The sequence below is a fragment of the Numenius arquata genome, chromosome 2 (genome assembly GCF_964106895.1).
Source record: "Numenius arquata chromosome 2, bNumArq3.hap1.1, whole genome shotgun sequence".
Classification (NCBI taxonomy): domain Eukaryota; kingdom Metazoa; phylum Chordata; class Aves; order Charadriiformes; family Scolopacidae; genus Numenius; species Numenius arquata.
The window spans coordinates 65,267,747-65,293,534 of record NC_133577.1 but is presented as its reverse complement, the minus strand read 5'-3'; the positions used below and the strand labels follow the sequence as shown (position 1 = coordinate 65,293,534).

At 48.6% G+C, this 25,788-nt stretch overlaps 1 protein-coding gene across 2 annotated transcripts; it reads left to right on the top strand.

Moving 5' to 3' along the window:
* The first annotated feature begins 6,961 nt into the window (after positions 1–6,961).
* On the top strand, positions 6,962–23,221 carry WNT5B (Wnt family member 5B). Of its 2 annotated transcripts, none has more exons than XM_074166718.1 (4): positions 6,962–7,107; positions 7,824–8,071; positions 14,358–14,650; positions 22,763–23,221. In XM_074166718.1, exons 1-4 carry the CDS (start codon positions 7,028–7,030, stop codon positions 23,219–23,221), a joined length of 1,080 nt encoding a protein of 359 aa, XP_074022819.1. In that variant the 5' UTR covers positions 6,962–7,027. The 2 variants fall into 2 exon arrangements, with proteins under 2 accessions (XP_074022819.1, XP_074022811.1); XM_074166710.1 differs by lacking the exon at positions 6,962–7,107 and adding an exon at positions 15,954–15,971 and having other exon boundaries at positions 7,834–8,071; positions 22,733–23,221.
* Positions 23,222–25,788: the final 2,567 nt, after the last annotated feature.

Sequence of the window (25,788 nt, the reverse complement as noted above, 5' to 3'; positions counted from 1 at the left end):
TTATTCACTCCCAGAGAGCTAAGAACCACTGTATTTTAAATATTTCAGTGTCTTTGCCAGTTAATGTAATTATTACAGAGTATGGAACAAACTAAAAGGAATACATACTCAGAGCAAAAATGAGGTCCAGGCCTGTGAGATGGAGAGACATAGATCTTCTGGGTTTGGGATGACTCCAGTGGGACTAGGGGAGCTAAACACCCCTTTCGGGAGGATGAAGGATGCTGTGTGCCTTGCAAGATCAGAGTAAGGAAAAAACCCACTTAAAGTCATCCAGCTGCTTCCATCCCCTGGCCTGTTCTGAAATCTCTGCAGGGAAGTTGCTTTGACGTGGATCGCCTTTCGCTGCCTCCTTGCTCACACTGTGGGAGAACTTTGGCCTGCTATCCTTCCTAATCGTCAAGGAGGGCTGACGTACGTGCTCGAAACCACCATAATCTGAGTCCAGAGTTCTCACGCAAATCCTGCAGCCAGCATCAGCGGGACGAGGGCTGCCCTCCTGTCATGAGGGGTCCGTGCCACGGTCGGTTACAGCAGGTAACAAACCAGCTCCCGGAGCTGGCCCCTGGGAAACAAACAAAGGAGGGATATGCTTTCTTCTTTTCACTTTCCTCATCTCTTATTCCCCTCTAGGATGGTTAATCCTCCACGTAAACTTAACACTTGGGGAAGGTGTTGGCTAGATGGCCCTAAGGGTTGGAGTAATTCGTTCCTAGAAACCGGCGATGTTGGGGAGCAGCAGGGTGGGCTTCCTGACTCTGCTTGGGCTCCTGCTTCAACCTGACGTCCTGTGGCTTCTTTGAGGGGGTCTGGGGAACAATTTCTGAATTGTTAGTGCAAATTAAGGAGATGGGGTGCCTGTTTGGCAAGTTAGCTGTGTCATTGTGGGCATGTTAAATAAACCACTGTGGATAATGCTTGGTACTTTTTTCAGATAAACGATTTAGCAATTTTGTAGATTATGACTACACATAGTGGAGCTGGTCTAATTTCTTACAGGGCTTGCCATGTAGATAGAGGATGTTAAGAAGGTTTCAGTTTGTGATTAGGGATGATTTTCTGCAGCCCCAGAAACCCTGGCATTCTACTAGTCGTGGGAACAAGAAGCACAAAATTTGGGCCAGACACGTCCTGGTTCAAGTCTCTGGCTCTCGACTGAGGTCTCCAACATGCAAATAGAGTTCCAGTGGAAAAGGGAACCAGATGGCCTGGATCTGTCCCTGGGGGTATCGGAAATATGGAAGGTTTCCAGGCAGCCATGTACCTGCAGGCATGGTTCTATGTTGCTTCCTTTTTGACTTTGAAAAATTGAAATCCGTTTTGTTTCAGCACACGCAGCTTCGGCAGGTGCTCCACAGGTTTCTGCTAACTCTCTTGCACTTTTCTTTGGGACATCTGGTCTCAGTGGACCAGGTTGGCTCAACAGTGGGATTTAATCTGCTATATGAGTACAACTACCATTGAGTCACCTTGAGAAGGAGGAGGGTCATGTCCAGGTTTATCCTTGGAGTTTGCTTCTTTTTTTTTTCTGTAGTGGGTGAGATGGTCTTACTCCAGGTGAGCTCGTTGCCTGTCATGTGAAATATTGTGGCATAAATGACAATGTTCATAAGGATTTACATATATTCTGTATCTTCTGCTAATGAGAAGCTGTTTTATTCATTGAATCACTATCTTTTTTGCCTATTCTGGTTTTAAATGGTGCAAATATTTAGTATCTGGCCTCTTTTGTTGTCTAATACTTGCAGCCTTCCTCCACTCTTGCTCTCCTTGGTGAGGCACTTCAGAGAAAGCTGTCACTGGGTCTGCTGAGACTGGCAGGTATATCTTGGCATTTGCTGCACTACATGCCCTGGTGACAGTGAGACTGGGTGTCATTGGCCAGGGGAGTCATGGAAAAATGAAAGAGCAAGGTAGTGCTGAAAGGAAATCTGGATCTGTCAGCAGGGGTGACAGGTGATGAGATGCAGAAAAAGGTAGCGCATGAGCACATCAGGAGATAAAACTGAGTGTATAAGTATCAAAAGAAACAAAGAAGGACATAGGCAGGAATAATCTGCCCTTCCAGTGGAGACAGCCACTGCGTAACAATTCAACGAGGCAAGGCAATGTCAAGACAAAAGAGGTGGTCACGGAGGGCTGATGTGCTGGGATACTTTGAGAAGGTTTTATTACACATTCTGTAACACCCCAGCTGGATCTGGACCTATGGAGGTCACTCCAGTTGTTGCTTAAGTAATAATCACAATACAAATGAAAAACCACATTTAGATCGGGGAAGATTGACACCAGTACAGCAACATGGTGGTACGGTGCTGAGAAAGGAACAGGTCGGCAGCAGGGGAGCAGCACAGCACCAAATGAGGTGGGGGGGAAAGTGGGGTGAAAAATGGTTTAGATTTCTGTTTGTGGGCTGCAATTTAGCTTCCAGGGATTTTTTTTTTTTTTTTTTAAATCTACACTCCCTCTAAAACTGGTTCAGCTGAATGGGCAGGTATGCGACTTTAATGAGATTACTAAAGTCTTAGTAAGAACTGTGGTTAAAACCAAGTCTGGCTGCCAGAAGCAGATGTATAGCAGGACATTATGGTACATCTCTTGGTGCCATCAACCAGCAGGTCCATGGCGCAGAACCAGAGGGCAGGAATTCTCTTTTGAGCAGCACATGTAAATCCTCCTTCCCGGGTTAACAGGTCTCTAGTGGCTCCTTAAGTAAAGGACACTCTACTTCAGTGAATATTTTTCCCATCTTGAGTAAGCATCTTATGTCAGAGAGAGCAATAAATGTTTCTGGATGCACTGGACATTGTGAGGCATTAAAAACAAGCATTGAACCACAGTCAAGTTGCAAGAATAAACAGGAACTTGAAAGAAGCTCTTGACCAAGAATGTTTTCCAGCTCTCCCCAGTCTGGGAGAAACTGGGCAAGATGCAGAAAAGAGGATCATTGAAGTTATGTGGAAAGAGACTTACGTATTCTTTCAGCACTCCTTATAGCACTTCATAAAGATCTGTATCACACTTGGGGACATCCCAGATTTTTGGAATACAATAAGGGTAGGACAAGGAGTTTGCATGAGTAACTCCTTTTCTAATTTATCAGGGCTGTCATCCAGCCAGGGTTCAACTTTTTTTCACGTTCTGCCAAATCTTTGGAAATGATCTCATGGACACGACCTCCCCTTCTTTCTTGGAGTCTTGCAGCTTCCCTCTAGCAAACGCGGCAGGGACGGTATTGGGAAAGCGGTGATAACTCTCCAGCTGCTTCACCGTGACTTTGGGAACCTGATGTGTAAATTTGTGCTTCGTGCACAGTTGTCACCTCTGAAAATCGAACAAAGGCAAACACAGGTACTAATTTTAGGCAGCCAGGCAACACGGTAGACAGTTGCCTAGGGCAGCAGGCTGTTGAATGCAGCAGAATGCCGAGGCTTTATGAAGACGCAGGCTTGCTGTCTCTGCTTTTCCCCCTACGAAGGGAGCACTAGACCTTTAATCTGAAGGTTGAGATCTACGTCCCGTTTTCAAGTGACAGCTCCCACTTTAGCCCAGGTGATCCTCAGCGGTCTGGGTGAAAGCATCAGCACTCAGGGCACAGCATAGGTTCACTGCTGCCGTTTGAGTGACCCAGGCCCACTCGAAGGGTTTGGATAGGGCCTTTTCCAGCAGAAGCAGGAGGAACCCTCAGTTTCAGAGTTCTTTCTACTGCCCCTTCCAGTATCAGGAGCAGTGTGAGTTGGTGTGAGTGGGCTGCTGCAGGGAAGAGATATTTTGGGATGAAAGTGGGAGGCACTTGAGTGGTGGGAAGTGGACAAAGGTGATGGCCAGGAGGGGTGGTCTGCCTGAAGTGAGGTTGGGCTCTCCTGATTTGAGATGTGGTAAGCCAGGAAATGGAAGAGTGGATGAGATCAGCTTTCTCCAGGGCCTCCCTTATATCCATTAGTGACCCCTTCATGTCACTCATATGGAGCCATCCCAAAGTCCTGGTCACTCCTAGCCTCCTTCCCTTGAGCCATCTAAATCCTGATGACTCTCCCAGCATCCCAGTCAGTCGTTTGGGATTACCTGCCAGCAGCTCCTTACTCCCATCTCTTACCTGATGTCTTGCTGGCTCCATTCATCCCAGCCCTCCCACCTCTCATCCTCACAAAATTTCACTGACTTCTCCCCTCAGCCCTACTTTGGCAAACAACCTTGCCAAAGCTGTTTGGGCTTAAAAAAATAACCCAAGTTTTTTATTTACAAAATCCAAAGCTTGCTTTCAAGATTTTGGTGGCAAGTAGAAACAGGCACAAGAAAGAGGGATAGACAGTATTCTTTGAACCACTTTGGTCTGGAAGTTGCTGGCTGAGGCTAAATCCCTCCAACAATGCCTCACCTGCTATTACCACTTTATCTGAAGTCATAAACACAGCCAGTGACGAAATTATTTCCAGCACATTAAAAAGGAGTCGCTTCTATAATTCACATCTTGACTCAATGGCAGTCGCTCTCACCAGCAGCAGAATTTAGGTAGAATTCAGAGTTTCATACATCTCCTGCTGAAGCATCTCCTTAATTTTCTGCCTTTGACAGGATATTAAGTTGGCTGGATAAGCGATCTTATCCTGTATGGCAATTTTTGTGTCTCGTGTTTCAAAATAAGATCATTGCCTTGCTGGTTCTTTTTGGAGGTCGAATTGCTGCTAGCAGTATTCTCAACACTTTGCTGTTGTTAATCATCAGCTGCCTTTGAATATTAGTACTCAAAATGAGGTGTTTAATTAATGCTGTGTGCTCCTGGACAAAGTTTCGTGTGACCATCTCCCAGACTTTACCAGCTGTAAAGGTTTTAATTTCCACGATGCTGCAGTGCTGGAGGTGGACCACCAGTCCAGGGCCGCATGGTGGTTCATCCTTGTTGCCCCATGGAGTGCTGCAGCTCCGCACATGCGCCCGGAGAAGCTCACACGAACACGGACATTGACATCACCCGTATTTGTGGAGATGCCTCATCGGCTGGTGCCGTCTCACATTCCTGGCTGGGAGAGGCACTGGGGCGGTTTGCCATGGTTTACTCCTTTCTCAGAGTCCGTGAGGAGACTTGGTGAGGGCGAAGCTTGGAGATACACCTTTCCCATCATGTCATCTATTTACATGGCGTGTGCCTTGGGTGAGACAGCAAGGGTGGGTTTTTTTTTCCCTGCCCTAGTTCTTCTTTCTGGCTGTGGTGAGATGGAAAGGTGGGACACTCTCTTCTCTGCCAGCAAGAAGGTTTTCTGTATCTGAGGCTGGCTTGGAAATTCTTTAGGTGACATCACACCATGTCTGTGCAGACTCATTGTTTGTCATGGAAAAGCCATTCATCCATACACAACTTCCTTCCTCCCCAGACTCCTGGAGATAAACTTTCCATTCTGTCTATTCCCTATAGAAACAGACCCAAAACATGCATGCGTGGCTACACACACATACACCTCGCCATCCCTCCGTCACGCTCGGGCCTGTGGGAGGAGGGAAAGGGAGGATATAGAAGATGTGAATAAAGTCACCCTGTTTTCTTCAGATGTGGATCCTGCTGTGCCCGAGCAGTAAAACTCCCCTCCCGACGGGGTCACACAAGGCTTTTTTGTCCTGAGGCTAATTCTGGCACTCGCAGCCCCACATCTGCCTGCCAGGTGAGATGGGCCACCAGCTGCAGGTACAGCACATCTGGATGGGAGAGGAAGCGAAGCGTGCTGCAAACAAACACAGCAAGTCCACCGTGGCGGGCGTGAGGAATTCGATAAAAAATATACTTCAGCGGTCTGAGCTGCCGAGTCTGGTGATTCATGTCTCGGGCACCGCTTGTGAGGCAGAGTGAAAAGCCGGGTACTTGCGGGTCTCGGACCACGTACGCCGTGGCCACGACCTGCTGGAGGGGTCCCACGCGTTCAGCCTGCGTTCAGGGAGCCGCCACCGCAGGCGCAGGGTCGGTGGGACGCCAGGCCTGACGAGGAGGCGGTGTGGGAAAGGAGCTGGGGGCATTTGTCTGTTGTGGAGAGGTGGGGACGGTGATGCATGGCGTAGGACAGGACGGTGGGAGGCCGTGCAGAGATGGAGGCAGCAGCAGTGGTGTGGATGGTGGAATAAGCTGTCTGTCTCCCTGCGGCGTGAGGGAGGCAGGGTGCGAGAAGCGTTTGTTATAAGTACCTTCACGGGCCTGGGATGCCCGCTTTTGGTTTCTGCTGGTGTCTGCGGGAAGAAAGGACTAAGGAGATGCCAGATTGCCCCTGCCTTTGAGGTTCCCGCTGGGTCGAGCGGGGAAGGGAGAGGGGTGTTTGGACAGGAGGAGCCTTTGAAGCTTTTCTCCTGTCCACCTCCCCTGCCCATAAAGCCATTAGGCTCTGGTGCCAGCCCTATCTATCTACGCTCGTCGCCGGCAGCCCAGCCGAGCCTCGCAGACCCCCCGCCCGGGGCGTGGGGCTGGGACCATGGCGCGGGGCCCTTGGGGAGGCCCTTTTGGGGAGGGGGCAGCTCATTTCCGAGCCGGCCTTGCATTACAAAGGCGGCGGGGCCAGCGCGGCGCTTTGATGTGCCCCGCCGACTCCCCCGCACACCTGCGGCCGCGGGGCTCCACGCCACGCACCACGGGGGCAGCATCAAAGGGTGGCCAAACCGGGGGCGTCCCGGGGGTTCCCTCCCGACGCCCCTAAGGGCGAGGCCAGCCCCGCACACGCGTCTCCTCACTCCCCCCCGGCGGGACGGGGAGGTTCCGTCGGTGGCGGCGGAGCCCCGGCAGCGCGGCCCCTGCCCCGGGGCCGAAGGCGGGCGGGAGGGAGGGAGGCAGGGCCGCCGCCGGAGCCCCCGGGAGGCGGCGGCCGGGGGAGGGTCCTGCGAGGGTGGGAGGGGGCGGCAGCCGCAGCCGGGCTGTGCTCGCCGCGCCCCCGGCCGCACGCAGGCCCCGCTCCAGGGCTTCTCCTCGGCGTTGTCTCCGCAGGGCGCCCCGTCCCGGCGGCCGGCTCTGCGGGGGCTGCCCCAGCCCCGCCGCCGCCGCCCGCAGCCCACCATGACCGGGCCGAGGCTGGCCCTCGCCGCCGCCCTCCTCTGCAGCTGCACCTCGCCGGTGGCCGACGCCAACTCCTGGTGGTGAGTGAGGGCGCGGGGGGAGCCCGGCGGAGCCTTTGTCCGCCGCCGGGGACCGGGGACCGTCCGGGGGCGAGCGGCGGAGGGGGAGCGGGGCGGCTGCCCGGCGCTCCCCGCGGGAACTTTTCCTGCCTCCCGGGTTTCTTGGGCAGCAGCTCGCTTCTTTCTCCCCCTCCCACCGCCCCTGCCCAATTTTGGGGACGTGGGAGGCAGCCCCCCTCCTCTAGGCATTTCTGGGCTGCTTTGGTACGGGCTCGCTGAAATCCCGTCCGGACTTTTGGATGGTGGGGAAAGCGTAAGGAGAGGATGGGTAAGGTTTCCTACCCGTTGCCAAAAGCCCCGGGAGCAGCCGCGGAGCCCCTTTCCCTTAAAGAGCGGAAAATAGCCCGGCTTGAAGGCAGGCATCGCTCGCTGGCGGTCTGCAGAAAAGCAGCTCACTTTCTTCCTTTGCAGAGAAAGTGCTGAGCTTTCTCTCTGCCCCCTCCCCATCCCGGGTGTCCTCTGTGTTTAAACTCAGGTTACAAACGAGCTGTGTTTCTCCCGCTAGAGCCCTGGAAAAGCCTCGCATCTGGCAGAGCCGTAGAGGGGGAGGCAGCTGACATGAGAAATGCGCCCGGGCTTGGGGAGCGGGGCCGGGCTGGGCTGGCGGGGAAAGGTGCCGGGCGTTTCGCGGAGGGGCCTCTCCCTCCAGACTCCTTGGGATGTTTTTCTCATCGTAGGTCCTTGGCCATGAACCCCATCCAGAGACCTGAGATGTACATCATCGGCGCGCAGCCCGTGTGCAGCCAGCTGCCGGGGCTCTCCCCCGGGCAGCGCAAGCTCTGCCAGCTCTACCAGGAGCACATGGTGTTCATCGGGGAAGGAGCCCGCAGTGCCATCAAGGAGTGCCAATACCAGTTTCGGCAGCGACGGTGGAACTGCAGCACGGTGGACAACACCTCCGTCTTCGGGCGGGTCATGAAAATAGGTAGGAGCACCCAGAGCCGGGCAGGTGCTGGGCGCAGGCCGGCTGCCCCTGTGCAGCTTTCTCCCTGTCTTCAAATACACACGCAGGAGCGATGAGCCCCATTAGCACCGCTCCTAAAGCTGCCTTCAACGAGCTTTTCCATTCCCTGGTGGAATGCCCGAGCCCTGCCTGTGTGCTGCCTGAGCCTGAGCGGGTGGCAGCACTGCACCTGAGCCACGGCAGGGGGGGACGGGGGTGACAAGGGGCACACTTTCTTTGGGGGCCATAGGAAGGTCAGGAAGAGGGGGGCTGCTTTTGTTCTGTGTGCTTGTTTAAAGGTAGGGAGGGAAGAAGCTGGAGCCAGGAACAATGGACCGGTGTTATCATTCCCAGCATCTGGAGTGCCTTCTAACAGGGAATGCAGCCCTGAGATGCGGGAAATATGGACTCCCTTGGCATGGGATCTTCCCCCCCCCCCCCTCCCTGTTCTGCCACTTTCTGTGTAAACCTAAGAGATTTTTATAATTCCTGCCCTGCTGGCCGTAAGAGGCACATTGACAGGCCATTGCTGCACTTGAATTGAGGTGTGACCTAGCTACATTGTCCCAGCTCCTTTTGAAATGCAATCATCTGATGGCAAGAAACTGAGAAATCCGGGCTCGTTTTGATGTGTCCGACAGCCAGGACAATAAAGAAAAGGTGTTAAAACAGCCACTCTCACAAACATGCCGCGCACACACACTCACACACACTAATACGCATGCTTTCCAACCCCTGTGTGAAGAGGTTTTGTTTCCCACCCACAAAGCTGATCATTTACACTCAAGAACCAGTACTATTTCTCAGTTGTGAGGTCAGGGAAAACACTTAGCAAGGGATGGAAAAAGACCTGCAGCTCCTGCACCCACATCATTGCTTGCACCTTTTTGGCTTCACTCTCAAAAAAAACCCAAACAACACCCCACATAGGCAGCTGGACACCAAGAGGTGCATCTTTAATACCTCTGGGGCGTCGAGGTGATAGGGCACAAGGGCAACCAACTGCTGTGATCCCTTCTATTTGATCCTGAAGTTCTTACGTGTCATCCTAGAAAATTTTAGGGTTATTTCTGCATGTGTTACTCAACCTTTCAGAATTCCTAATTCAGCCCACCAGAGCCATTCTAATTCCTCCCTTTCTGCCCAGCTCATACCCCAACAAATCCAATCTCCTCTGGGGTACTCGCCTGGGAAATGCCATTTCCTGATGCATACTTTCAGCTGCTGACACACATCCAAGGCATATGTGCATCCTTGATCTCACGCTTTCTGATAGCAAGGGTGGTGACCAGATGAGGCTGCATGCAATCCCAGATTGTTAAAACTTGTGCTCTGGGGTAGGAAAACTGGAATTTCAGCCACCGAAGGCAAAGGACAGAAAATACACCTTCATCTCTTCCTTCTGGTGTCCCTCCCTCACATGTAACTTATGCCAAAGAATGGGATAAATTTCAGATCCCCAAAGAGATCCTAGTGACTCCACAAGGACACAAGACAATAGGAATCTCCCCTTCTGGAGCAAACCTCATCTTCTTCTTCAGTACTTTCCTGCAGCCCCGGGTTGGTTCAGTGGATGAGTCCACACCTGGAGAAAAGAACTAAGGGTGAACTAAGACAAAGCAAATGTCAGCGCTGAAGGATGAAAAGCCATCAGGAAGGATCAGAGGGTGTATGGGAAGAAGGGACTAGGGTGGATAGTGAAAGAAGGGAGATTCTCTCTAAAATGGATTTGATCCTGTTAGATTTGGAGTAGATTTGGGTTTTGATGGGGAAAGAGGTGGTGCGGGTATGTGATGGGTATGTCCTGCAGTCCTGCTGCTGTTGTTTGGTTTGTGTGTGCGTGGATCTGTCTGTTAGGAGAACTGTTGTATCTCTAGTAGGGATCTGCTGATGGTAGTGTCTGTGAGGTGACTGCCTGCACTTGCCTGCTGTTTAAAAACCTATCCTAACAAAAGATTTTTGAACGCGGCTCCCTTAAATTCTCTGGTCAGAGCGTGTCCAGCACAAGCCAGCACAGAAGAGAAGTAACAAGAATGTCACCAAAGGTGGCCTGGGGTATTACAGGGTCTATGATGAGTCATCACTGTTGTCTACATTAGTGATAAGCTGCTGTGGAGGGAGATGCTCCCTCTTCTCTTTTCTCTTAGTTCCACCTTCCAGTACTTTGTAACGAGGCATTGCTCATCATTTCAGCAAATCTGTTTTCCATGCTGGGGAAGAAAACAAAGACTTTCAGTCTCTCAGGTTGTGTCAACTATAAAGCCATTCTTCCCTGGGTTCACAGTGTGTGCCTGTCTCCTGTTTTCAACCTCTGAGCCCCAATTCTGGACTACAGCCCTTTTTCTGTACTGTGTGCCAATGGCACGAGAAAGGTCTGGAGACCAGAATATCTGCAAGAGTGTAGAGGCATGCCAGAGTGTTGGGTGGGGGGGGAGGGGGGAAGAGATAAGAAGGACCCAGAAGGTGTATAGTGTGCCAACAACCCACGGCTGCCCACCCACAGATGCAGGCATGGCATATATTATATGATTTCTCGAGCTGGTCTAGATTGTGAGAGGGGAGGAGAACCTGCGCTGGCCAAGTCCAAAGCCTGGGAGATCCTCGTGAGAGCGTTCAGCTCAGAAACCTGGAAGATTTGTTTCCTTTCCCCCTTGCAGAACTTGGCTCAGCTTGGAAACGGGAGACCCGGTTGGTCTGCGTTTAATCATTACACCTTCATTTTGTGCATTTCACAGAAGTGAGGCAGTCCAGTGATACAAAGCTTTTGTAGGGGCATCGTAGCACTGAAGTAGGCTGCTTTTTAGCACTATTTCTTCCTAGTGTTTGTGTTCTTGTGAGAATTGCTCTTACCTTTTAAATGTTGTTTATTCAATACCGATATCTGGCAATGTACAAAAATTGTCCTTCTGCCATTGCTTCTTATTCTGTCAGTACAGATTTTAGACTGCACATGTGTGTGTATATATATATATCTATACATTATATACAGACACATTCCTTATTGCTACGTTTATGAGGGAGAGGACAGAGCACCCAAAAAGGTCGTGTTAGAATTTCCTCAGGGGAAGAGAGAATGTATCTCCTTCGGCACAATCCTGAACACAAGGCTGGGGTTTCCAGGTTAGTCCAGTCATTTCTGAAGCCAAAGATCTTATCTCTTCTGCCTTTTCAAATGCAAAAAGGCAAAAAAAAAAAAAAAAAAAAAGTCATAAAAGAAGAGAACAAAGAGAAATGTTTTCCCTCGTTTTTCATCTAGATTGCCAAACTTCGGTGGAATGCTTTTAAAAAAAAAAAAAAAATCTGTTGAAACTAAAACTTTTTCGTCAAAAAAGAGCAACATTTTTATCATCGTTGCGTCAGTCTCCCCACTGGGATCGGTTCTTCTCCCATCTCCTTCTCATGCACCTCCCGAAAAGGAAGCCGTGGCGACTGTCACCTTGCCTGGGTACAGCCCACCCCGGCATCCTCGCCCGTGGGCAGCCCCCCCGGCCCGAAAGCCGCCGCGGCCCCGGGCTCCCCGTCCCGCTGCCGGCGGCGGGTGGCCGGCGGGCACAGGAGGGCAGCAGAGCTCCGCGGAGCTCCGCGCCGGCGGACAGAGCCTCCCAGGGACCGCAGCCCCCGGCATCGTCCCGGGGTGACTCCGGCCCACCCCTGGGCCGGCAGAGCTGGGTGCGACTGTGTCTCTAACCTCTGCTCATGTTTGCACAAATTTGGGGAGTGACACCCCTGTCCTTTCAGATGGTGGCACAGAGGTGTGGAACTGGAGTGAACTTTGAGATGATGAGTGAAAACCCAAATACTTTTCCAAGGCTGGAAGGAGTGGCAGGAGAGCAGAGGAAACTCGGGTGTATAAGCCCACAACTGCCAGCTACAAATTTGTTTCGTGTTTATACAGAGTTTCATGCACACGTCCGATCCCACCTCCCAAAACCAAGGCACAGTCTTCCAAACCTACATCTAGCGAGGACCGTGGTTTGTTCTGCTTTGTGGGCAGAAAGGGGGGGGGACCCCACTGTGGCTTGTTTCAGCCTCTCCCACCACCATCCTCAGCAGCCTAAACAGCTCATGCAGATTGAGGGGCTGCGTGTTGAGTTGTCATGCTGCTACATCTGAAACGTGGAGAGGGTTAAAACACGGACAGTAAAAGTGTGAATCTGGTCTGTGCTTTCAAGACAGGTATCCCAAGCAAGCTGTAGGGATGCTAAGCACCTGGAGCCATGCAGGTTCCCTTGCACAAGCTCTAACACTGGGAGGTCCTTTCCTTGTACGTGTTTTAGTCTCTATAGATGCAGGGAGCCCTCTATTTAACAGGGCGGTTGGGGAGTCCGCAGGGCTCTCGTACAGGCACAGACTGGTAGGGGCAAAACTGTGCACTGGACTGTTACTTTAAAATACCCATAACGTGCAAAACAAACTAGATAAGTAAAAGCTTGAGTTCGGTTGCTGAAAAATGACCATAACTCCCTTATAGGCCAGTCTCAGCTGAATTACCTTAACTAGGAGTCACTCCTCTTTACCTCTCGGACCAGGGAGGTTTGGGGGGGCATAGTCCTCTCCTTATGACCTGCTAGTATGGCCCTCCCTTCTATATTGTGTGTCCTGTAGCATTTTACCAGCCTTGTGCTGTGCTCCAGAGCAGAAGCCCTTAGTGTACAACTCATTTAGAGGAATCACGGAATCACAAGTTGTTCTGCAAGGTGGATGCCATTCACAGCCTTGCCTTTGTCTTGGGTCATTACCACTAAGCTGGTGATAAGCTGCTATTAATGACAGATTGTCAGCACATGCAAATTGGAACAAGAGCATACCAAAAGCATCAGCTTGGTCCCTCCGGGGGAGCTGGCTTTGAGAGCCTCGTGGGCTGGTGACAAACTGTTCTTGGAGAATCTGCCTTCTGAAGTCATTCAAATTTGCTTGAGAGCATTAGAGGGTCGCCTCTTGCTGGGGTTTGGTGTAAGTAGCCCTTCACAATCAGATTGCTTATTCCAGTGGAGCTTTGGCAGTTGTTCTCTTTATCACCTGAAAGCTTGGTCACACACACAATGACTCCAAAGGTGTCAGTTTAGCTATTTATTACACCGGTTTAGCTATTTATTACACCCTGTGGTGAGAGTGCAGGTGTGGATTGCCTCCTTCTCCTCCTCATTCCTTTTTTCTCCCCCCCTTTCAGACCCAGAGCACTCGCTGGTGCAGCACGCTTAGCCTCATGCAGTATTCTGGCTGGGTTGATGCCCCGGTCAAATTGGGGCTGAATCACTGCCAGGAATTCATAGCTGGAGACCCGATCCAGCTGCTTGGCTCGGAGTCTAAGTGGTATAGAGAATCTACTCCAAGCAGAGCAGTGTCTAGTAAACCTGCTAATGGAAAGTCATTTCATTTATTATTGTCTACATGGGAAAGTTTTACTTGTTCCAGCACTGCAGTTCTGTAGGCGTTGGGACAGCCTCTGCCTTGATGCTTTAGTGTAGAAATGGGTTTCCTTCAGTTTGTCTCAAAACAATTCTCGGCTGACTTTATGTAAACCAAATTAAGGTCAACAAACTGAGATGCCCATAAAGAGTGCTTGTCCCAATTAAATTAAAACTGTTCCAGAGTGATATCTGGCTCAAACAGAACGCTCCTTTTGCACAGACCCAACTTCGTTAGTCATTCTCAATGATTATTGGCAGATTCAGTGGCTGAGGCAGCAGCTGTATTTTCAGCAAGTGAATAACCCTCTTGCTGCTTGAGAGTTTCGTCCAAGTTGAAATGAGAGGATGGTGAAGGGTTGATCTGAGGGGAAGGAGGCTGAGCCCTCCCTGCCTATGGTGTTGCTGTTTCTTTTGGGTGAGGCCTGGAGTTTCCAGGGCTCTTAAATGGTCAAACATAAGTATAATAAAAAGTATAACCCTTGAGGAGCAACACCTACAAGTTCATGAAGAAGGTGACAGCAGGAATCTCAACTCCTTCTCAGCTTTGTGTCAAAGAATCAGATTTGGTTTTGATCCTGGTTACGCAGAAACTGCCAGCTCTGGACTGGAGCTGTTATTGTGAAATGAAAACAAAGACGAGACACAAGCATGTGTTGGGACAGTTCCCCTTCTACCAGAACAGTGTGGTGCCCTTGCACTTGACCACCCCATTCCTTTGTTGCAGTCAATTCTATGCACCTTCTCAGAACACACCACGTCCTGCTGTCCGGAGCCCGTTTGCTTGCTCCTTGCTGCGCGTTGCGTTTGTTAAATGACATCTGTCTCTTGTTAATTTGCTTTTCACGTCTCTCTCACAGGGAGCCGAGAGACTGCTTTCACCTACGCCGTCAGCGCCGCCGGGGTGGTGAACGCCATCAGCCGGGCTTGCCGTGAAGGAGAGCTTTCCAGCTGTGGCTGCAGCCGGACCGCCCGGCCCAAGGACTTGCCCCGAGACTGGCTGTGGGGTGGCTGCGGGGATAATGTGGAGTATGGATATCGTTTTGCCAAGGAGTTTGTGGATGCCAAGGAGAGGGAGAAGAACTACGTGAGAGGTTCGGAAGAGCAGGCTCGCATGCTGATGAACTTGCAGAACAACGAGGCTGGTCGGAGGGTAAGACCAACGCTGACCCTTTCCTCTTTCTCAGAGACAGATTCAGAAGGCTTGAGGTAGCTAGATACCAAATTACTTGGAGGTTTGATAGTCCAACAATGCCCCAGCAACACCTTTGAAACTGTGTATGGTCACATTTTCTGCATTTTTGTGACTAATACAGACAACACGGACAATATCATGCTCCAGCTTTAACGGCAGGCTTCCATTGCCAGCTAAAGCCAGTGAGTTTTGGGGTCTGTTGGGATACTGTATGGCACATGTGTGCAGACATGTAAGCCCTTTCCAAACAATCTAGGTGCTCTCAGGGCCGATTTCAAGGTTTGTGTCTCAGAAACTGGCTTTCCAAACCTGCCAAAATGACAGGCTGGTGGCGAAGAGGACAATCTGTTGGCACGTGGAGTTCTCTTCTGCTGACATCATTCAGATTTTTGGGAGTGTAAGGGCAGAAGCAAACATTGAATTGGGCTGCCTGGCTATGTCTGAAATTTATGCCTTGCTCAGTTACCTTGGTATTGGGCAAAATAAATAATTTGCATCTAGGTGACAGACATTTTCCGAGAAGGTACACAGTTTTGATCTGGAGACCCCTAGGGATGGAGAATCCATCACTTCTCTTTGTAGTATGCTACCATCATTAATCACCCTGTTTCAACACTGTGCCTCATTATCATTTGAATTTATCTGGCGTCAGCTTTCAATCAGTTCTTTTCCTGAGTTTTACAGATAGATTGAAAAGCCCCTTAGTAATCAGAATTTCCTCTGCATAGATGTATTTATCTACTGTAATTTATTCACCACTCTTTCTTGACAAACTAGATTGAGCACTGAAGACTCTCTTGCTTTCAGATGTTCTCCTTAGCCATCAAATCATTTTCACGTCACTTTAGTGTACCTTTCCAGTTTTCCCGTGTCCTTGAAAAAACTAGATACCAAAATGACATGCTGGCTTCTGGAACTGGTCTCACTGATGCTGTAAATGTAGGTGAAGTTGCCCCCTTTTTTAGGCGTTCAGTGTATGCACATTTGCTTTTTACACAATTTCTCTGTCTGTGATTAATAGGCTGGAAGGTGTAGCATCATTCATATGCAGTACAACTATGTAATCCTGCCTCTTTCCAAATATAGAACAGGAATACTTACTTGAACATTTGTGCCGTTTCCACAGGGGGGTTAAAATTTTGTTCATTCTTCCCTAGTAGTGAGCTTTTCTGAGGTTAATTTTATTTCTAATGCATATTAAAAAATCCTGTTAAGTGTACTTAGCCTTGTTCTTTTGCACATTCTTAACTAATATCCTTAGTTTCCTTATCAATTTTCTGCCCTTTCTAACTTCTAATTGTTACTGAATTATCGTTCCCTTTCCCGTGTATGTCAGTATTTTCTGTGTGTAATTTCAGCTTCATTTTGCCACCGAAGGTTTGCTCTGGTTTTTTTTTGGTTGTGAAATCAGTGTGTCGGGTTGAATCATTGCAAATACTCTCCCATTCTTCCTTTGCAAAACCGAATTGGGGTAAATTTGCAGTAGGTGGAAAACGGTGGGCTTGAAAGCTGTGGAACTCAGTATGTTATGGTGTTGGGTTGTGGTTTTTTTTGGCTTGGAAGGGCAGAGGGTCTGCATTTCCTTAGAAATGGGGGGAGGTATTCCTCCACGGAGCCTGAAAGTGGCTTTTTTCTCTGCATTACTTGCCTTGAACATCTTATACGTCTGGAGTCATGAACTTGGATTAGTACAAATAAATACCCTGCCTAAAATAGGGAGAGAATATGTTACGAGACTTTTTAACAGCCAGTCCTATTGCCTTGAGGGATCCAGAGACTGAATATGGCCAATAATTTGAGGCGCCAGTTGAACTGTAGTAACATCTGTATTAGAAGATCAAGTCAGAAGATACTTGCTCCGTGGCATGGGTGAAACACTACCCTGTCTTGTTATTCCTGTTATATGGGCAAGGATCCAACTGAGCTGTGATTTCAGATGATGATACAGTCTTAGATGGAAGAAAGGGTTTTCCTGCTTTAAGGATAGAGCTAAAACCACTTATGTCCTTCCTGCCTTTACTACAGTGCAGAAAGTTATCTAAATTGTGCTTGGAATGCTACAGTGCCTGTGCTTCTTTGGACTCAACAGATAAGCTCTCAAGGCGATTTCTCTGTCTCCAGCTAACCCGGGACCTGGACAAAAGCTTTCCAAAAGGCCCAACAGAAGACAATGTTATTTCAAGCTTGGCTTTTGTAGACTCTGTAGAACAGATGGCCATGGAAAACAACCTTAGATTAAATGAACACAAGTCATTGTAGATTAAATTAAATGGAAGTATAAACCAATGTGTAATTAAGCTTGTGGATTTCAAAAGAACCAACTCTGATAAACTAAAGGAGCCAGTTAGTAAACTCAGCGGAGGAACTCGGTGTGGAGGAGGTCTGGAACTTTTTCAAGTCAAAGATGCTAAAGCCATTACAATTCTGCATGCCAAGCAAGAGGAAAAAGCTTGTAGGAAGAATATCCAGACCTCACTGAATGAATAACTACCCCAGAGAAACTGTTAGGAATAGACCAAGAGCCTACTAAGAATGGAAAAAAAGAACTGATAGCAAATAAATAACGAAAAGCTGTGTCTTAGAGGTCAAGAAGTGTAAAGATGAAGTGAGAACAGTAAAAAAATCACACTGAGTCAGACCTTGGGAAGGGTAGTAAAATAAACAATGAAAGTTTTTTAACCTTTGTAAATTGGAGGAGGCTGTAGAAATGAGGCTGCTACTCAAGGGGGATGGGGTTGAGTCTAAAGAACAGAGTAGTTTTTTTCACCAAAGGAAATGAGTGCTTTACTTGGGGCTTCAAGTCAGACTGGGGGACGTTGCTCATGGGGAGGGGTACCATGTGTCTGCTGCACAGTGGAGACGTCTTTTTCTGCCCTCGACAGTTCTTCCTAGGACCATAAGCGCTCATAGTATAGATTTTTAAATGCCTCTGGGACCGTTCTTTTTTGGAGAAGCCAGGCAGGGTGCCCCAGGGGCAGGCAAGGTATCACAGTAGGCAGTGGCTGATGGCGCTGGCACCCTGTGGGAGCGAGGAGGGCATGAGGAGGCAGCTGATGTGTTCAAACAGGTAGAGGGTACTGAAGTTTGGGGCCAGCAGACCTGGGATGGGTGGGATGGTGCAGGGGGCAACTGGTGGAGGGGAGTTTGGGCTTGGGTCAAACGATTCAGATGGGAGTCAAGTGGCAGCAAAGGATTGTAAGAACGGAGGGCTCTGGAGTAAATGAGGCTGAGGATTTGGGGTCGAGGATGTGCATGAGGATTTGGGAGGAGTGAGGAATGGAGATGCTGGGATCAGGAAAGGAGATGAATATGAAAGGATCTGGAGATGAGACCTGGGACGGCTCCAAGATGGCATTGCTATGGGTTGTCTGGTCAGGATGGTATTGGGCCCATACAGGGCAGCCTTTTCTCTTGGCTCTTAGAAATGTATTAGCATGGGAGTAAAGGAGAAAGGCTGTAAATGGAAATTATCACCACCGAGGTAGAAGCAAAACTCAGGTAGCGTAAAGCTCTTAAGTCACCGGGGGTGCCCGCTTTCTTTCCTGCCACTTGGAAAGAGCTGGCACCTGGCAGCACAGGCAGTGTGACCTCTGCAGCATTTACAGGAGGGGGAAAGGGTATCTCAGAAGAAGAGGCTAAATGGGAAATAATTTGAGAAGGGTTTCTCAAAGATTGATCACACAATCATTTAGAACATCACTGATTTCCTAAAAAGCAAAATAGATCTGATAGGTCTCATTTATCTGAGCTTCTGTGAGACATTTAATGTATTTGCCTCATGGGAAACGCTTGGTTAAATTAGGAAAAAGAAGGAAAAATGTAGCAGCTATGAGATGGACAAGAAACTGGTTCAAGGAAAGATGTCAGTAAGTTGTGCGAAAGGACATATCTTGATCTTAATGGAACTTAATTAGCAGAGTTCTTCAAAGACTTGCCTCAAGGCCAACACTTAGTATTTTTGTTTCTCAGCCTCAACACAGGAATTAGGAATGGGCTGATGCAATTTGCTCATGATGCAAAGGTGGCAGGTATTATAAATACAGAGGAGAATCTGAATTCTGTACAGCAGCTAATGACATCCAGTAAAACAACATTAAGACCGTCATTTGAGGTCTTGTATGAAAAATATTTTTAGTCATTAAGAAACGAGTAGAAAAGAATTGGTCGCAGCAGTCAGCTGCACATGACTGCGGATGTAATGTGGCTCGGAAGGTGGTAAATATCCTATAATGTACCAGGGAAAATCTTTTCATAAAACATGGGGGAATACTAATGCCATTATATTAAGCTCTCTTGGGGCCCCAAAATATTGTATGTTCTCATATTCCCAAGCAAAATGACCTCAGACTAGAAAAGGCTTGTTATGGCTGACCCAAGGGATAGGAATCTTTTCTTAAGAAAGTGGGCTAGAATAGCTTGCCATGTTTAGCCTAGCAAAGTGAAAGTTGAGAGAGGATATGACTGATGTCTGTGTTAGTGGGAGAAATAATAGGGACGGAAAAGTACTTTTAAAGCAAAAGGCCAATTTGGCACAATAGCAAATGGGCATAAAGTAAATACACTTAGGCTGGAAATTAGAAAAAGATATTTTATCATCAGAATAGTGATCAGAATAATGGTGGCTGAAAACCTAATTGCTTTTAAAAGGGCACTCTATACATTTAAGGAAAATATTATTTGAAGCAGTGCCTACAATAGCAAGGGATCATACTTAATAACCGAGGAGGTCCCGTCTAGTCCTGCGTTCCCAAACTTCTGAGATTCTGGTTTTGGAAGCAGGAAGGTGCACGTGTAACTCCATACTCCCGAAAGCTGGTGCTGAAAGAAAAGAGTATGGGAGACACGGCAGTGAGCACTGCTAAGTGGCCACCAGGTGCCATCCCACATACAGCCTTGCCCCACTTTCCCAGCCAGTGTTTCAGCTGATGTCTCTGATTTCTAGGCAGGCTTTCGGTGTGTCCCCTCGCTCAGTTTCCTGTGGGTGAGAAAGTTCTTCTTGAACCCTGAGGAGCTCTGGTGGCAAGAGAAAAGATTGTTTCTTCTCTCCATGGTTCTCAGAAGGGGAGCTGAGAAGGATGAGAGGGGACCAGAGGTCTTTTATCTTTCAGGCAGTCCTGACCCCATCACCCCTTCACTCCACGTCGGAGTCCTTGTGGTGGCGGCTCCTGGCTCTATTGCCCTTGTTTGTTTGTCTTGGCTGTTATCTCAATATGTCCTTTCCTTCCATCTGTCTTTTTCTTCCACTTGGTCTCCATTACCTTCTCTTATTTCCCCCTGTTCCTTATCTGTTGCCCTGTCTGGTGGACTGTGGCGGTCAGTCCTTCCGTGCTGTTTACCCAGTCGGCATATGGCAGGCCTCAGTCATCAGTCACTCAAGCCAGTGCCAGGAGAGCCTGGAAGGGGGTCTGGCTAATTGACCACATAGGAATTCTCCATTAATTCTCTTTCCGTTCTCATTCTTGCAAGAAAAGAATTGGAAGAGAACTTGGGCTAATGGGAAGGGGCTTTAAGCCTTTCCATTAGAGGCATTTTCAACCTGTTTAGGTGGCATGGCCATCGATCAGACCCTGCCCTCAGAACTGCATGTGGGGTCTGTTATTCTTTACCTTGACCTGAGCCCGGTCAGAGAGGAATTCTCCAATTTCCTCTGCTTTCTCCCCATCCGGACAGCAAAGGAGGAGAGTGGGAGAGCCATGTAGCAGCTGAAGCTATGGTTACCTCCACGGGATGTTGATAGCGGGAGCTGCGGAGGGCTGAGTGGTGCCATGCTTACCTGTGATAACTGGTAGCGTTCGCATTTCCCAGCACAGCTACTACCCACATGGGCCAGATGTTTTGAGCATCAGTTGTTTAAAGCCAAGTCGTAGTGAACTCAGTCCCATGACATTAACTGAGAGGGATCGAGTTGCAGTGTTTTTCTAAAGGAACAAAGCCCAGGATTAGGAAGAATCATAATACTTTATAAAAACACATGCAAGGGCAAGGGAGGCATGAGTGGCCTGGGATTTGACAGAACCATAACCAAAAAGTGCTAACACAAGCTTATAACAAGCAGGCTGACAATGCAGTGAGGATATAGTAAGTGTCTGGGGCTCGGGAAATTCAGCTGTAGCTTTGTCTGGTTATAGTACAGCAGGAATCCTTAAGTAACGGTGTGGTTGGTCCTCTGCAGTTGTAGCTCGATCCAAGACAAGTGCTTAACTCCCAGCCTGTAGCTGTTACATTGCGCTGTGAGGGATTGCCTCAGTAAATTGAGCTCCGAGGAGGAGAACTAAAGCTTCTCTGTTTTAAGGACTCACTCCATTGACTTTCTTGGGAGCTGGATTGGCCTCCATGTGATTTAGCCATTAAGCCAAATTGAATCTTCACTAGCTGTCAAAAGCACTAGATGTTAGTTAGACCAGGAGCAACCAGTTGTGGTAGGAGAACTCTGACCTCTCGCTGCTGGTCCAGAACGTAGTCGTAGGCAGAAGGTTTTTCTTGCGGTATGCTCAATTGCCTTAATCACCTACTCCTTGGCAAGCAAGTGCAGAGAGCTGGGAAGCTTTCCTTCTGTGTTGGTGAGTGAGGCAGGAAAGAAATCTCAGTGTTTGGCTGTTTTCTTCAGCAGAAAACCTGGTGAGAAGACATACCGCCATCTCCTTCATAACATCCTAGTTTTTTTCTCATGTTCCTTGATCTCCCCCACCAGATACAGCTGGTGGTAATTCTGCAGCTAATGCCGAACAGCTCTGCTTGGCAGGGGGGATCTGGCAGAGGCACTGCCCTGCGAACATGCAGGACACAGGATGGTCATAGGAGAGCAGATGTGAGCCCGATGGTGAGAGCTTGAGGAGCAAGGGCTGGAGGAGGATAAGCTGCTGTAGGACAGTCTAGCTCCAGTGGCATGGGGATGCCAGCTCTTCGCTCTGCAAACTCTGTCAGTGCCTGTGAGTGCTGATGGGATCCTACATAATTGGCAGTTTTGTACCTGTCTCTGAACTTTAAGGGAAGAACAAACCCCACCTGTGTTTCAGTTTATTTTCCTAGGTTTTGAGCTTTGTTATTCTAGAATATTTTTCGATATTTCTCTCCTCCCAGCTAGTGCGGGGAGGAGGAGAGTAACAACTGGTTTCCTTGACACCCCATTCTTGCTCTGCTGAGGGTTTAACACTCGCTGGCCTGAATTTTCAAGCCTATTTGTTAACTTTGGTTTCCCAACTTGCAGCAGGCGATGCCTCATGTTTCAGGGGTATGATACAGCTACAGCTCCTGCAGACTCCTGAAGAAGGAGCTGTGAGTATCTCGGAAAAGACAGCCCCCGAAGTTTGCCTTTGCTGTTTAAAACATAGGCTCTTCTGCCTGGTGACAAGCCCTGTTCATGTAGGGTAATATCTGGACAGAAGATGGCGCAGGTTGGCAGTTAGGGCTTGCAGCTCAGCCCTTGCTCTTCAAGGAGGACGCCTGGTTAACTCCTCGAGCAGAGGTGGTAATCTTTCTCCAACCCCTGCTTGCTCCTCTCTGGAAAGCCATGGCCTCCTCTGGATGCTGCCCCTGAACGAGCTCCTCTTGGCAGAGGTGGAGGGAAAGGGTGTGTGTCCGTGGATTTATTTCAAAAGGATGCAGATGTATCCCTACAAACGATAGCCTTGGTTCCTGGTGTGGGTGGTAGGAAATGGGCAGGTCCCCAGGTGTTCCCTCATCACAGCTCTGAAGGGAAAAACATGGAATACCCTGCTGGTCCGTGAGACTGGGGGAATTTCCAGAGCCCACAAGGTCGGGACTGTTCCCCTTCTTTCCCGCTCCTGACCCTGCCATCAAGTCAGAAATCTGCTGGGGGAAAAGAAGGTGGGGTGGGGAAGTCACGTTTGGAGGCAGCGTGACCAGAAATAGAAGTATTTAGGGAACAAGAACACAGCAGTTACAACAGGAGAAAGAGGAGACTTTTGTCTATTCTGAAGGGCGAAACAAGAGAAATTGGGGGATAATCAAAGCGCTTATGAAAACGCGATGAATTCATTGTAATTAAGCCAGCTGCCAGTGCAGCAAGAATAATTGCAGCTCTGCCTGATTGCATTCCTTTTCCCGCAGGCGGTGTACAAGCTGGCGGACGTGGCCTGCAAGTGCCACGGCGTGTCGGGCTCCTGCAGCCTCAAGACCTGCTGGCTGCAGCTGGCCGACTTCCGCAAGGTGGGCGACCTGCTGAAGGAGAAGTACGACAGCGCCGCTGCCATGAGGATCAGCCGCAAGGGCAAGCTGGAGCTGGTGAACAACCGTTTCAACATGCCGACGCAAGAGGACCTGGTCTACGTGGACCCCAGCCCGGACTATTGCCTGCGCAACGAGACCACTGGCTCGCTGGGCACGCAGGGCCGCCTGTGCAACAAGACCTCAGAGGGCATGGATGGGTGCGAGCTGATGTGCTGCGGCCGGGGTTATGACCAGTTCAAGAGCGTCCAGGTGGAGCGCTGCCACTGCAAGTTCCATTGGTGCTGTTACGTCAAGTGTAAAAAGTGCACAGAGATCGTCGACCAGTACGTCTGTAAATGAGAAGAGCCACCAAAGCGACAAATCTATATTATATAAATCTATATAAATATATTTTATATTTGTATAAATAAACAGATGATGATAATAATTAAAGAAGCTTATTTAAGAGACATTTTGGTTTTGAAGTTTCCCCCGTCAGGCTGGCTGGTTTGCTGTTCCTGCAGTTCTGCCGGGGAGTTTGTCTTTGGGTGCATCTTCCCTTGGATGTTTCAGTCAGGGTGAAGAGGCTGAGGAGGTGCTGACAAAGGGAACTCCCCCCGGCACACCAGCACATACTATTTCATTACAGAAACAAAGCCAGCGAGAAGGAGAAGAGTGGCTTCTTTCTGCTCTCTCATCGGTAAATCTCAGCATTTTGCATAGTTATCGCACATTTGAAATTACAGCCAGATGTGGGTGAGTCCTAATGATCCTGAGTTTCAAACCCTGCCACCCCACTACTTAAACCCACTGGAGAATTTGGAAACCCATTCTTGATCTCTCTAAAGGGCTTTGTCACGTTGGAGGGAGAGTTAGCCAAGGCTCCTCTACAGTAATATGGCTTAAAATCCAGATCCCTGTAAAACCATTCCTGGACGCTGCACAGACCACAATGTGGTGGAGGAAGGTTTACAACCTGCTGTTGTGAGGAAGGAAGGTGTGACCTGTGGCTGACCAGCGCGTAGCCTGGGAGCCCCCACAAAGCCAGCACCTAGCTCTTCTCTACCGCCTGGGCAAAGGGGAAATCTGTTCAGCTCAGATTACAGGGATGAGTGAGATAATTTTTTTTTCCTCCTTTTAATCCCATGCTGAAAATAATTTGTCAGTACAGAGGAGAAGCTGCCAGTGCCCAGGGATGTTTGCAAAGGCGATATACTTCATATTTTGTCAGTGGAAAGAAGCATTGCAGGCACACACGTGCACATGACTGCATAAGCACTCCTCATACTGCTGCCGGTTTCCCTCTTTGAAGTGGATGCAGGTGGTCACCTTGTTCAGCTCGATTAAATCCTCCTCACCACCATCCCAGATGTATAGTTTCTCTTTAACATTAAACACCCCTCGATGACGTTTCTTTCCCTCTGTTGCTCGTGTATATGTGTGGTTTTGTTTTATTCTTTTGGTGGGGGTGTCTTTTTATTTTGCTGCTCTCTATTTCGGACCCCAGGGGCCATGCTCTTCTCCGGCAATAAGCTAACCACAGATACGTTTGCTCCCAGAATGTGGGCGTATGTTCACCGATGGAAGTCTTTTCTGTGTTTTTCATTGGTAATAAAAGAGTATAATAAAATCGTACTAGGGCAGAAGGCATTACCAAAGTCTGCTAATCAGTCTTACCACGTTGGAATTTTAGTAGAATCCAATTCATAAAGCAGGGAACAAATGCTGTTTCTAGCACAAGACATTTCCTGTGCCTCTCGGCGTCTGCAGAGTTCATTTGCAGTCAGAACAATCAGGAGAAGCCAGTCCCCAGAATATAAGGGTTTGCTAATATACATCCTCTTTGTTACTGACATTCCAATGGTGGTGTTTTTTGTTTTTTTTTTTTACTGTAGTTTTTAAAATGCGCAAAATATGCCAATAAGCAAAGAGCCAGTCATGAAGATTATTGTTTTCATATTAAACCTCTGTTTCTTATAAAGCATTGCAGTTTTACAGATTCCACCATTTCAACCACCAGAGAAGAATTTATATGTACCTTTCATACTTCAAATATTTGAGGACTCCAGAAAAGCACAAGGAAGAAAAATTATGTTTAATAATTAGGAGCTGTTGTTTTTTTAAACCAATGTGTCCAGTTTTTATTTTATTTTTTTTAATCCAACAGGCAATATATTTGCTGGCATCCCAGAATGCAGTTTCTTGGAATATAAACAGTGGCCTAGATTTATTTTATTATATAAAATCCAAAGCCAGTGGTATTGTAATTCAAAGTAACGGAAATAGTTTTCCATGCATGGAAAAAATGTGAGTGCAATGGTCTGATCCAACTCCCATTAAACTTCAGTGGGAGCTGGACTGAGCCCAAGATCGGATCAAATGTGTGAGCTATTCACTCCTGGGATACTATATGTTTCTAGCCCAGTAATAAAACTTACTCTACCTTGGATATATCTAAAAATGACCTTTCCTCCCACCACCCTCACCTCATGTTCTTGTCCATCCGTATTGCGTCAGTGCTTAAAAGGTGTCAGCTATTTGTATATGACACCCTCAGGCATTGTTAATGCATCTAATAATTCCAAATGATTTAATTTGGCCTTCCCGATAAAGACCACACATTTAAGGGAGTCACAGTTCTCCTTGCAGTTTGGCACCACAATTAATTTTGTGGGTGTAAACAATGTCAGGAGCGGAAAAGTTGGCATTGTTAGGGCTACTATTCATCTGGGTGTCCCTGAATATGTCCTTTTTCCACCTAAAATTTTGTCTGGATGGAAAAAAGATGATTTTTGGCCTTTTGTCCCAGCACTCCGGACCTCTGGCAGCCTGGTTGGAGCCAGCACTTCCTATTGGACTGGGACCATATAGTGATAGGAGAGAAGTGACCATTGGATTTCTTTCCTCCCCTTCGCTGCGTCGTCCCT

Excerpts from the sequence above, each read along its gene's own strand:
- WNT5B (XM_074166718.1), top strand. The coding sequence starts at position 7,028 with ATGACCGGGCCGAGGCTGGCCCTCGCCGCCGCCCTCCTCTGCAGCTGC. Across the intron at positions 7,108-7,823 it reads GCCGACGCCAACTCCTGGTG|GTCCTTGGCCATGAACCCCA; the intron begins GTGAGTGAGGGC and ends TTCTCATCGTAG. Across the intron at positions 14,651-22,762 it reads ACAACGAGGCTGGTCGGAGG|GCGGTGTACAAGCTGGCGGA; the intron begins GTAAGACCAACG and ends CTTTTCCCGCAG.